We start from the raw sequence: 14,050 nt of genomic DNA, 5'->3' as shown, positions 1-14,050 counted from the left end.
TCTTATCGCACAAGATATTGAAAGCGAGCCTCCACTTCATCCACCCTGCTCCGATACGATGTGTGACATCCTCGTCAATCTCCCCATTACTGAATCACATACCCAAGGTACTTAAAGCTCTCTTTGGGAATGACTTGCGTATCAAACCTCACATCTCTGTCCGCTTTCTAGGTAATACCGCTGAACTTGCACTCACTAAATCAGACATTTTACCTTCAATAATTTTTACCACTAAATATATCCTGAAAGAGTTTGTTCCTTTCATCCTTAAATAATAATTTTAAACTTAAACTTTAGCAATAATATCTTTAGTAAAAATAATTACCCTTTTTAATGAGCCTACGAATTCCTAAAGGGAAAAGGAGAGAAAAGAATTACTTAAAGCTTCCCACGCGCCATAACTGAGATGGGTTTTTAATTATCATTGAACATTCAACATTTGTAGTAATAAAAACATTACATGCGGTGGTGTTGTCTCTGTCTATCACTCTATCTTGCTTGCCTGAATCTTGAGTCTTTGACTTTATCATTTTACTTCTTTTCCCCCTTGTACAAGACTACAAGTCCTCAATTATTTAACATACCACCTAAATCTTTTTACTATTTTTTTCATCATACTATTAATAATTATCTTTACTATCCATGAACCGCCCATTATCCTCGAAATTATTTATTCAATCCGGTCATTTTGCTGTAATTATTTTGCTCTCTTGATTTTCTTTGCACCCCCATTTGTTCTTTGTGCAAGAAGATGAAGTGGGTATCTACTAAAAGTGAAGGGAAAATGTTATTCAAGTCTAAATTGAAGTGGGTTGCTTTAGCTGGGCTAGTTCTATCCGCTCTTTCTCTTTTCACACACTTTCTTTTAGCTAAACAAACTTATGGAATTATTTCTGAGTACCATTCTTCTGTTACAATCATCTCTTGGAGACCTAAATTCAAGAAATCAGATCTCTCCACTAATGTAATTTGCTTAAACCCCTCCAAGATCTCATTTTTATAGCTTCTTGCTTTGATTTTCTTAACTTTTTTTAGCTTCAAATTCCTATTTTAGGCTGCTGCATTTGCTTACTTGAGTTAATGGTACTAAATTTAGTTTCATGGTACTTTTTTTTAATTCTAAAAATCAGGTCTGTTAATGCAATGTAATGTGCTTAAACCCCTCAAAGATCTCACTTTAATAGATTCTTGATTTAATTTTCCAGCTTATTTTTCTTACAAAACATCAAATGTCTATTTTTGTCTGCTGCATTTTGCTTGTTTTAACTAGTTGTAATAAATTTAGTTTCATGTTAGTCTGTTTTTTGGGTTCTAATGTTATGTAATGTGGTTAAACGCCTCCAAGATCTCATCTTTAGTTCTTCCTGTTTTCATTTTCTTACTTTTCTTTTTCTTTAAAATTCAGATATTTGTATTACACTGTTTCATTTGCTTGCTTGAGTATTAGGTAATAAATTTAGTTTCATGTTACTCTAGATTTTGGGGAGTCTGCTAATGTATTGTAATGTGCTTAACCCCTCCAAGATCTCATCTTTAGTTCTACCTGTTTTGATATTTTCCAATTTATTTTTCTTAAGAAACTTCGAATCTCTGTTTTGGACTGATGCAATTTGCTTGCTTGAGCTAGTTGTAATAAATAAAGCTTCATGTTATCCTGTTTTTGGGGTTAATTTGCCACTGTTGCTGGAGCTTGTTATGAGTATTCTTGTTAGCTAATAAAAAAATGGCAGCCCGGTGCATTAAGCTTCCCCTATGCGCGGTGTCCGGGAAGGGCCGGACCATAAGGATCTATTGTACACAGTCTTACCCTGCATTTCTGCAAGAGGCTATTTCCACGGCTCGAATCCGTGACCTCTTGGTCACATGACAACAACTTTACCAGTTACGCCAAGGCTCCCCTCTCTTGTTGGCTAATATAAAGGAATTCTTTTTCATGCAGAATCCATCTAACAGAAGGCTGTGGGCCCCAGTTAGGCGTCTTGAGTCTTTGCATCCTCATGCAAATCCAAGTGGAGATTATGCAGGTTACATCTTTATATTAGATGCCTCTTAACTTTAATTAAAACCTGAAATGTAAAGATTAAGAAGTCAGTTAGATCAGAGAAATATTGCATTATAGCTGCACATCTGTTTTGTACAAGATGTAATCTTTTTCTGTTACCGCAAGCATGTAAACTTAATTAACTGCATCTTCTGCTAACTGTAAACTCCATCAGTATTTTAACATATCTATAATCCATTCCGTTAGTTTTTTGAAATAAGCCTTGATATTTTTGTAGTGGAAGTTGTTGCATATGCTGCTGAGGCCATTCCTTGTCTGGTGCCAATCCTTTTACTAGATTAATACGATCTGATACTAGGCCAACTTCACACCTTATTTTTAATAATCTTTAACGTGCATTCTAGAATAAAGTAATTGAACAACATGAACTAGTAAATTATCTGCAGTGCTTGGTATTTTCCGATGCTTTTTCGACTTGTTACAATTTGTTTCGATGGTGATTTTATTGCAGCTCCTGAAATTCAATCAACTGGATTCATCTTTGTCAAGATACGTGGGGGTTTCCATGAGATTAGGAATGCGGTAAGGATACCTCTGGCACTTAATAGCATTGCTTTTAAATAGTCCAGCAATTTATTAGGCTTCCATTGTTTGCCAGATTTCTGATGTTGTTGCTGTTTCGAGGCTCCTCAACGCTACCCTGGTCATTCCAGAGATCCAATCAACCACAAGCAGCAAAGGAATAAGGTTCTGTCACATTTATTACTTCAAGCAAATTGATGCAAAAATTGAATGATAGGATCAACTTATTTTCCATAATGATGAGACATTTATATATAGAAAAAAAGATGAGACATTGGCCTAAGCTCTCAACCTTTTTTTTTGTTCTCGCTAAAAGAAAATTTTGTTTATCACTGCATTAAGAGTATGCAGGGCAGAATGCACTGAATAGCCATTGCATATTATTGATCACATCTCTCAACTTATGCAGTACACTTTAGGATATTAATGGGATGATAATCTATATTACATGCAACTGAGAAATGGAATCGATTCATTATACAGTTTGTTATTTCATTTTTGCAGCACTCAGTTCAAGAGTTTTCCCTACCTGTATAATGAGGATCAATTCATAGCAGCATTAGCAAAGGATGTCAAAATCGTAAAAACCCTTCCAAAAAATCTGAAAGGAGCGAGGAGGAAAAAAGAAATCCCTTCATTTAAAGTTCCTCATGGGGCATCTCCATATTATTACCTGCACCACGTTCTCCCTATGTTGACTAAGCACTCTGTGGTTGAGCTTCTTGTTTCTAGTGGTGGATGCTTGCAGGTAACATCCATTACCTTTATTTCAAATAAAATGTCCTCTTTGATTTTTACATGTTTTTTACCATCAAAACACTAAATTATGATGGTTCTTTGCATTAGAATTTTGAAATATGGTTTATCTTGACTAGAAGGACATCCAATTCGACAGAGTAGGAGAATTATATTTATAATAAAGAGGTGGAATCATTTTCATCTCTATTACACAAGCTCTTTGATTGCAACAAATTTAGACTTGAAATGGAAATATAATGGTGACTCTTTCCTTATCACCTAGCATCTACATATACGTGTACCTCTTGTATCTCCAGTACGTCTCATCTATATGTCACTACTCAAAAGAGCCAATAATTGTCATATCTATATTAAAGTATGGAACATAATGCACCATTGAAAAGAGTGGTGTAAATTGTAGAAGGTTGAGTTTGATTTAGGATAAGTGTTGTTGGGTATATAAGTTAACACGCCTTACACCCTAGTAACGCGTTTTAAACCCGTGAGGGCCTAGGCCCAGAGCGGACAATATCACTAGTGGGCCGGGATAATTCTGAAAATAAGGGAAAGTGAGAGGTGGGTTTTGGGTTTTCTTTATTTGTGACTTTGTCCCATTCCAATTTATGTGATTTAAGTGCAATATTTGAAAATAATTTTTTGAAGGGAAAAATATTTTCAAAAAAATTGCACATCACGAGATAAATAAATTTTTGATGACACAAGATGAAAACATTAGTGGCAATGATGGGTTACAGAGAAACCGAGATAAGCACATGGAGTAGACCTGGGTTCAAGTTTATTTTTAGAATAAGGTTTGAGCCAAGGATAGCATAGACAACCAAAAGTTTTAAGAGCATCATAATTGGGTATTTCACCAAATAATTTTTGAAATGGGGACTGGTTATTTAAAAGTGAGGTGGGAAGACGATTGATTAAATAAACAGCATGTTGACACATGAATGACCAAAAAATTGATGGAAGAGATGCCTCATAAAGTAGCGTTCTTTCACTTTCAATAATATGGCGATGGCGTCTCTATGCAAGAGCTACCCTTTGAGGGGTATAAGGTGGTGTAGAAAGATGCTCGATACCGTGAAGGGCGAGATAAGAGTAAGACTTTTATACTCCCCTCCACCATCAGTATAAAGTGATAAAATTTTGGTATCAAAGTGCTTTTCCATTAGAGGGTGGAATATTTGAAAAAGCTCTTTGACCTCACTTTTATTTTTTAAAGTATACAACCATGTATACCGCGCGTACTGATCAACAAACAAGCAATAATACAATTTTTTGTCAATGGATAGAACTGGAGAAGGTCCCCACAAATCACTAAAAATTATTTGAAGAGGTTTGGAACTTGTCAAACTCATCTGACTAAATGGTTGCCGATGGGCTTTATTAGATGAACAAGAATTACAAAAAAGAGACTTGTCTCGCTCAGAGAATGGAAGCGAAAATTTATTCAACATATACTTAAGAATTCTGAAATGCGGATGACCTAGTCTTCGATGCCATGTGGTCATAGAAGCCGTGGTAGAGGTGATGTGAGCTTGCGGAGGTGGTGGATGATATGACTTGGGCCACTCATACAATCCATGTTTATTCCGGCCTCGCACCAGTGGTACTCACGTTTTCAGATCCTTCACAAGAAAATCAAAAGGAAAAAATTCAGATCTCGCGAAACTCAGGGCCAAGTCCACTAAGGATTTTGGCAATGAGTTTGGAGTTGGTAACAGGGGCACCAACAGTGGCTAGTTCATCCGAAAAGGACCGAATACGTTGAAGGTATTCAGTAATAGGGAGGGAGTCTTTGGTGATTCGGGCAAGTTGATCACGAAGGCTAAAGATCCGAGTTTCGAACTTGTTTGCATAAGCAGTATGCAAAGAGTCCCAAGCCTATTTTGATGTGTTGACAGCAGCAACTGTGGAGGCATGGTAGGATCAACAGATGCCATAAGGGCGTTTTGAATGAGTTGATCCTGACAGAACCAAAGTGTATAAGCAGGTTTGGGGGTCGTGTTGGTGCCAAAAGTAGTGCTCGGGTTGGGAGTCGGAGTAGATCCATCAAGGTGACCATAGAGGTCATGTCCATGCATAAGCACGGAGAACTGAGTTTTTCAAGTGGAAAAATTGTGACCGCCACTAAGTTTGATTGGTAGTTGGGAAGCGGGGTTGAATTGAACTATGGTGTTGATACCAGTAGTGTTATCCGCTCTGGGCCTAGGCCCTCACGGGTTTAAAACGCGTCACTAGGGTGTAAGGCTTGTTAACTTATATACCCAGCATCTCTCTTGTGTTTTGCCGATGTGGGACTCTGTCTAAAGCGTGGGGTATTACATACACCCCTTATATGGACTCAGCGTCCTCGCCAAGGTTTGCCCCATCGCATGTGATTCGCCTAGACTTAGCACTGAGATTTGCCCCGCCTAACCGGGATTTGCCTATACTCAGTTGAACACTGACCCATCATCGGCATGGCTGACACAAGAGTGACTCTGATACCATATGAACACTTGAATAGATGATGGAAAACTGTATCTCTTATTGAATGTATTAATGAGTTTAACCACCTTTCTAGCGTTTCATGTAAACCAAATAACTAAAGAATCCTATCTAAACCAAATAGATAACTTTGAAGAACTAACTATGATATCATCTAATCTAGAAGATAAATGCAATCTAATCTAAAGAGATAAATGCTAGGAACAAACTGATAACTACTAGTAACAAGGACTGTTGGTCCAATAAGTGTAGTGTAAATATGTGTCATCCATTAATCAGAAATGTTTTAGCTGTGGTTGGTGCAGCAAATTTATTGTTGGAATGCTGCTTGACACTTTGTTGTTCTTTGGAATATCCAGTCCTATTTGTTCATCCTTCTTTTTTTGATGATGTATGCATCCAGTTCTCATATTCGTTCTAAATCATAATGTTCTTCACATTTTGACTATCATGTTTTACTGTGTATGAGTCAGTCTATTCTGCCCCCACATCTTGTTGAGTATCAAAAGCTGAGATGCAGGGTTGCTTTTCATGCCTTACGGTTCAGAGAGGAGGTCCAAAATCTCGCTATGATAATCTTGAATAGGTAACTTACTAGACCCTATTCCCCATAGAAATGAATATTATGTTTCATTATGCTTATTTCGTGTGTTCTTACAGACTAAGAGCTTCAGGACGACCATTTATTGCCTATGATCCCGGGATGACTAGAGATGCTTTGGCATATTATGGCTGTGAAGAACTTTTTCAGGTATATTTCAAAATTTTGGAGCATCAAATGGCAAATCAAGGTTTGGCTTTGTTTGTCGAGCATCTAACGCATGTTATGCCCATATATTTTTCCTCTAGGATGTACATACTGAACTCATCATGCACAGGCGTGCATGGATGATTAAACGTAGACTTCTGAAGGGGAATCTTTCTTCGGATTCAGCAGAAAACTATCGTAATGGCTTGTGTCCACTCATGCCTGAAGAGGTACGTTGCATACTTGAGTTTAATATAAAGTCTTTACACTAAATCTTGCATTGGCAAAAATGAGGACTTGTGACGTCCTCCCTGGCAATAACTTCACCCAATTTATCTAATGTTTTTCATGTTAATCACCCCCTTTTCATACGTTGAAGCTTGTCTATACTTTGTAGTCATGTGCTGCTAACATATTTATTATCATTTGTTCTTTATACCTCTGTTTGAACTCATTAAGTTAAGACATAGGAAAGTATATATTGAGAAACTTAATTCGAAATAATATTTAGGTATATGTTGAGAAACTTTAATTGAAATAATATTTAATCAAGTAAATTTTCCAACAGATTGGTATTCTCCTTCGAGCATATGGTTACTCATCGGACACTATCATTTATATATCTGGTGGTGAGGTCTTTGGTGGGTTGAAAAAGTTAATTCCACTGCATGCTATGTTCGAGAATGTTGTTGATAGGACGTCCTTAAGCTCAACAATGGAGTGGGATAAAGTATATGGCCGGGAGACAAACCTTGTTGACGAATATTCAATGACTCCACCTTCGGCTAACCTAGACATGAGATCGAAGTCATGGAAGACTTCTGGTCCACGTCCTCGTCCACTACCACCGCCCCCTGCACGACCGAAGATGTACAATGTTGAAGGTTGGTGGGGTTGGGTAGCTGAGAGCGATAACGAGCCAGAAAGTACTATTGTGGAGTTGAGAACTAATGCTCATCGATTACTGTGGGAAGCAATTGACTATATGGTTTCCATAGAAGCAGATGCATTCATCACCGGATTTGACCGTGATGGTAAAGGAAACCCAAATCTTGCTAGTTTGGTCGCGGGACATAGATTTTATCAATCTCCTGCATCTAGAACTTATGGTCTGGACAGGTAATGTATTCCAAAGCAAACTTTGTTGTTGGTTGCCTATTCTCTCGCTCTGATCCTGTCATGTAACTTCCACTTCTTTTTTCCCCCTGTCCTCCTGTTCTTTCCTTAATCAGGACCATGTGGTAAATGGGCTTAAAGTTGGTTCTCTGTCATGACTGAATACAACATCTTAACTACTTCAAAAATACAAATTGGGTATTACATGTCAAAACTAAGTCATTTTTGTGGCTGACTTACTCTGTAGCTCACCACACAACCATTTGACTAAACTCAGTGAGTTAAAGTGCAAAATGATGTATAACTGAATGTGGATTAATCATTAACCTCTATTGTCCATGTTTCTTTTAACTTTATAATCTATGACCATTCTTTTTCTTGTACTCAAGATACTAGGTGTATGCTAGTTAATTATACTGTAAACTTACATGGCCTTATTGGGTATTACATGTGAAACTAAGTTACTCTGTAGTTTGACTTGCTCTGTAGCTCAACCTGCAACCGTTGATTGAATTCAGTGGGATAAATTGCAAAATGATGTAATTGTATTTGGATCAATCATTGACCTCTGTCGTCCATGTATCTTCAAATCTTTTATCTGTGGTCAATTTCTTCCTTGTACTCAAGTTACTAGGAGTATGCTAGTTCAAGTGAACGGTAGCTCTACATGGCTTTATTGACTTTAATTTCTCGTTCTGTCATACATTGAAACTAAGGACATATGCCAAACGGAATATAGTGGTGATAAGACGGGGAAAATAAAACATTCTAAGGTCTGTGCTAGTTGATCGTGTACTTGCTTGTTGACCAATTTGTGCATTCTTGCTGCAAATTTACCTGCATGTCAACCTACTTAGATCTCCATATTTGCCTTCACAATTTGGAGAATTTTGGGTTATTAACAGAAGTAAGACTACTTAGATATTAGAACATGAACACACATTTCTTGACAGGTTTGTTATTTCTTGTTATCTGAGTTGATGCAGGAAGGAAATTGCTAAACTTTTTGAAGAGATTCGTGAAAGTCTGTATCAACCCAACCGTACCTGGATAACATCACTGCACAAGCAATTAAGAAGAAGTTTAATGGATGGATTGTTGGAAGAATCCAAGAAATCCAAACCACTGTCTTTTCTTTCATTTCCAGTTCCTGAATGTTCTTGCATGGTGGATGATTCTACCAAGAGTCCAGTCAATGCTTCAAGTGGTCCTTTGCCACATTCTGAAATTCCTGTTTTTCTTGGACAAGTAGATCCATGCCCTGCTTGGATGAATGGCGCCACTTCTTCTCAGTCGAGGGAAGAAACTGAAGAGGACAACGAGAAAGATGATTCCACCTCTTTAGGGCTGTTCTTTGGGCTGAGTAATGGTAATCAAGAAGGTGAAATTGGAGACGCGAGCAACAAAGAAGAAGCTCTAGTGGAGGATCAAGAAGAGCTTGAAGGGGGTGAAAGATGAGAGTAGAGAATTAAGTTATCAGAAAAGGAAACTGCATCGGATTCTTTTTAACAATACATGCAGAATAGGGAAGCTCGTACGACTTGAGGTAAGCTTAGCTAGACAAAAAGATGCTGCAACTGACATAACTGATTGTTGGAAATCCAATTTTGGTGGAGGGATAGTTGTAGTTTAGGATGGCACTTGATGTCTGATCAGGTGGCTAAAAAATGGCTGCATATGGTGTAAAGTATTTCACAATTGCTTAGAGCTAGTTAAGGGAGAGTTTAAGCTCTATGTGAAGAATATTTACGCTATCACGTCATTCAATGTTACAGTAGGAGAAAAAAAAGTGAACTGATATATGCCCTGAAACACAGCCACAATTGAGATGAAGTCTTGTATGACTCAGAAGTTGCAACTGATCTGATGCTTATTATTTACTCCAGAATAGTTAGTACTAACTGGATGCGCACTTGTGCTGCCTTGATTATAAGTAATTCTTGACCTAATCTAGAATAGAATGAGAATAAAGATTGTAATAAGCTTTTATTCGTGATGCTCTTTTTGTATGACTTTTTAAAAGGTCATATATCTTGGGACTTATTAGCATATAACCATGTTATTCAATCTAATTTAGCAACTTTACCAGTAAAGGCACCATTTATAATTTTTTGTTGTATTTTGTTCAAACTTAGCTGGAAATTAATACTAGTAGATAATGCATTCCATTATTCTACCCATGATAAGAGAGAAGCATAATAATATAAACAATGAGCAATGTAGAAATATTAACAATGATATAGTGCTAACTGCAGAGTTCTAGAACCTTCATTACTGATTAAGAGAGTGAAAAGAAAAAAAGGGGAGAAGATTAGCTTTTCTAGAGAATCAACTGAATTTTTATTCATTAGAAGTTGTAATCTGTACAACAATCGTGTGTATATATACATGAGCATCTAGACCTCACTAATCCTCACTTAACTTAGCTGGTGACAGCTGTCACCTACTAACAGACTTTACCTAGCTTACAGCTTCTAACTAACTCTAACTACTTCTAACTGTCTTCTATGCTTCAACACCCTCCCTTAAGCTGATGGTTGAAACACATCCTTCAACCCCAACTTGGACAATAGATAGTCATGTTGTGGCTTTCCTAGGCTTTAAGTGAGAAGATCAGCCTGCTGTTCTTTTGTGGGGATGTGATGTGTTTTCACTGCTCCGAACAATCTTTTCTCTAACAAAATGACAGTCTATATCAATATGTTTTGTGTGTTCATGAAATATGGGATTGGATGCAATTTGAATCGCAGTATTACTATCACAATATAGATCAATTGGCAAATGAACTTCAACACCTAGCTCCTTGTATAGACCTGTCAGCCATGTTAACTCAGCTACTACTGAGGCCATGCTTCTTAACTCTGCTTCTGCAGAGCTTCTTGCCACAGTATCCTGCTTTTTTGACTTCTATGAGACTAGAGTACTCCCAAACTTCACCAAGTAACCTGTAACATATTTCCTTGACTGTAAGCAGCCTCCCCAATCTAAGTCACAAAAGGCTTCAAACTTCCCAGATCCCTCAGAGGGCATCAACAGCCCCATGCCAGGTGCATTCTTGATATATCTTACCACTCTTAGTGCAGCTTCCCAATGAGATTGCTTGGGTTTATGCATGAACTGACTTAGTACTTGAACAACAAAAACAATATCTATCCTTGTCATGGTTAGATATAGAAGCCTTCCAATTAACCTTTGATACTGACTAGCATCAATTAACAATGTGTCCTTTTCTGCATCTGAGTTTTGAGTATTTACTGCAGCTTGATTGTTTATGAAGGTATCATAATCAGCAGAAGTAAGCTTCTGATTAGGCTTCAAAGGAGAAGCAGCAGGTTTAGTTCCTCCATGCCCCATTTCAGCAATTAACTCCAAGGCATACTTCCTTTGATTCATGACAATTCCCTCCCTTGATCGAGCAAACTCAATGCCCAAGAAAAATTTGAGCTCCCCAAGATCTTTCATCTTGAATTTGAGCTGTAGATCACATCTAGTTTGCAAAATAAGTCAGACATTTTTACCTGAAACCAAGAGATCATCCACATACACTAGCACAAGAACCAGCTTAATCTCCACCTTTTTTGTGAAGAGAGAGTAATCAAAATGACTCGGGGTGAAATCAAGTTGCAGTAGAGCATCAGTCAGCTTCTTGTTCCACTACCTTGGAGCCTGTTTAAGGCCATACAAGGACTTGTGAAGTCGGCAGACCTTGCTAGACCTCCCTGAGTAGAAAACCCCTGAGGAATTTCCATGTACACTTCCTCAACTAGATCTCCTTGAAGGAATGCATTGTGTACATCCATTTGAAAGATTGGCCAATGATTAGCTGCAGCAACAGCTATTACAGACCTAACTGTGACCATTTTGGCCACAGGAGAGAAAGTCTCTGTGTAGTCCAAGCCTTCTTGCTGACTATATCCTTTAGCAACTAGTCGAGCTTTGTATCTCTCAATTGCACCTGAAGCTGTGTATTTAACCTTGAACACCCATTTGCACCCAATAGGGACTTTAACTTCTGGAAGATCAACTATACTCCAAGTATTATTCTTTTGTAGAGCAGTGATTTCAGATCTCATAGCTGCAATCCACTTGGGATTCTGAACAACTTCTTTGTAGGTTTTTGGCTCAACAATAGCTGAGTATGTAGAGAGAATAAAGCTATAAGCAGAGGAAATATTAGAGTAGCTGACATAGTTGGAAAGAGGATAGCAACAATTAGATTTTCCCTGAGACTGAACCACATAGTCCTTCATCCACAATGGTGGCTTGGAAACCCTTTGAGATTTCCTGCTAAGCTCAGGTGCTTCAGGAGGTAATACAGAAGGTGAGACATCAACAACCAATTCTGCAGGTGGAGTATTGGGGTGTACATCAGTAGCTACATCTGGAATCTCAGCAGAGATAGAAACATCAGTAGAGTGCTCAGTATCATTGAGCTCAAGAGAGATAGTAGTAGGAGCAGTAATAGGATCATCCTGAAGGGGCATTGTCACTCTACTGTCAGAGATATCAGAAGATGAGAATTCTAAGATAGGGAATAGAGATGATATAGGCAGGTCAGTATGTTTAAAGGGGTAAACATCCTCTTTAAAGACCACATCCCTACTCACAATGAACTCCCTTGACGTCAGTGTATACATTTTGTAGCCCTTTTGAACCATTGAATAACCAAGAAAAACTGCTGGAACAACACTAGGAGCAAACTTATCTATTTTTCTCACCTCTGACACATAACCTAGACACTCAAATACTCTCAAGTGAGCAATAGATACAGGGGAACCATGCAAAGTTTCATAAGGGGTCTTGTCTTTGAGAGTGGAAACATGTACTCTATTTATGAGATACACTGTTGTAGAAACACACTCTCTCCAAAATATAAGAGGAACTGAAGCCTGAAACCTGAGTGCTCGAGCTACATTGAGTATATGTCTATGCCTTCTTTCAACTACTCCATTTTGCTGTGGAGTATAGACACACGAGCTTTGATGAATAATGTCAAGTGTCTGAGTAGGTCTGTCATCTGAGTGTTGAAAAATTCACAGCCATTATCTGTTCTAAGAACCTTAACAGTTGAAGAGTAAACATTTTGTACCATTAGAAAGAGATTTTTGAGAACAACAATTGTCTCAGCCTTTGAAGGTAATAAAAAGATCCATGTGAATCTGGAATGATCATCTACCAAAGTTAAGAAGTACCTTTTCCCACCATAGGTAGGGACCCTATAGGGATCCCACACATCACCATGAATCAAATCAAAATTTGAATGAGCAATTGAGGAGCTTACTGTAAATGGTAGCCTTGTTTGCTCAGCCAAAGGGCACACAGTACAATGCTTCTCAACGTTCTCAAGATGCACAGATTGGAAAACACTTACTTTCTTCATTACAGCTAAAGGTACATGACCTAATCTCTTATGCCACAGCGCTACACTTATTTTGTTATTCTCTATGGTATTTACAGTGAGAGACTTTGGAGGTGAGCCTGGACTTCTTGTAACAGATGCCCTAGCAACTTCCCTTATTACACTTTCAGAGGTGAGTACATACAGTCCACTGTCTTCTCTACCAATCCCCTTCACCTGTCCATTGAAGAGATCCTGAAAGATGCAAAAATCAGGAAAGAACATAGCTACACACCTTAACTCCTTTGTAATTTTTGAGACAGATAAGAGGTTATATCTGAACTCAGGAATGTGCAACACATTAGTTATCCTGTGACCAGGAAAAATGTATGTAGAGCCTATGTGTTTAACTGTAGCTACATCTCCTGTGGGTAGACATACATTTCCTTCTTTAGAGTTTCCCAAGGTTTTTAAGTCAAACAACATGTCAAGTCTATGTACCATATGGTTAGAAGCTCCAGTGTCAATTATCCACTTAGGTTTATCTGTAGGAACAATTATACTATATGCCATACATGCTGCCATATCTGAACCACTATTTTCATTCCCTTTTCCTAGCATTTGCATGATCTGATTGTATTGCTCCTGTGTGAATTGAGGGATTCCTCATATAGTAACTTGATTGTTGGAAGGATTGAGCACTTGTGAAGAGGCTGATGGATTTCCAGAAGAAGTTGCAAGGTTGATTGAAGTCCCATATGTTCCTCCAGTAGGGTTGTTGGAAAGCTGACTTTCTCCTGTGTATGAAATGGAATTTCTTGAGGGAAATTTCTTCTTAGGCTTGAAATATGAGGGAATCCATGTAGCTTATAGCATGTCTCCCTAGTGTGACCCTTGAAGTTACAGTAGTCACAATGTAGCTAATTTCTTCTCTACTTGAAGTTGCTATTAGATTGTGAAACTCCTTTGTTGCTGGATAAGGTTGGATTAGAGTTTATAGAGCCAGGAGGATAGGAACCAATTC

The 14,050-nt window shown here is 38.0% G+C and overlaps 1 protein-coding gene across 1 annotated transcript; it reads left to right on the top strand.

Annotated features, from left to right (window-relative positions):
- Positions 1–439: 439 nt before the first annotated feature.
- Positions 440–9,776, top strand: LOC107769340 (O-fucosyltransferase 27). Its single transcript, XM_016588546.2, has 10 exons — positions 440–964; positions 1,940–2,024; positions 2,514–2,584; positions 2,661–2,749; positions 3,089–3,332; positions 6,298–6,410; positions 6,485–6,575; positions 6,674–6,802; positions 7,141–7,691; positions 8,675–9,776. Exons 1-10 carry the CDS (start codon positions 752–754, stop codon positions 9,144–9,146), a joined length of 2,058 nt encoding a protein of 685 aa, XP_016444032.1. The 5' UTR covers positions 440–751; the 3' UTR covers positions 9,147–9,776.
- Positions 9,777–14,050: the final 4,274 nt, after the last annotated feature.

Source organism: Nicotiana tabacum, chromosome 22, assembly GCF_000715075.1.
Source record: "Nicotiana tabacum cultivar K326 chromosome 22, ASM71507v2, whole genome shotgun sequence".
In the NCBI taxonomy this organism is placed as follows: domain Eukaryota; kingdom Viridiplantae; phylum Streptophyta; class Magnoliopsida; order Solanales; family Solanaceae; genus Nicotiana; species Nicotiana tabacum.
The sequence above is the reverse complement of the archived record's forward strand: the minus strand, read 5'-3'. Positions and strand labels throughout refer to the sequence as shown.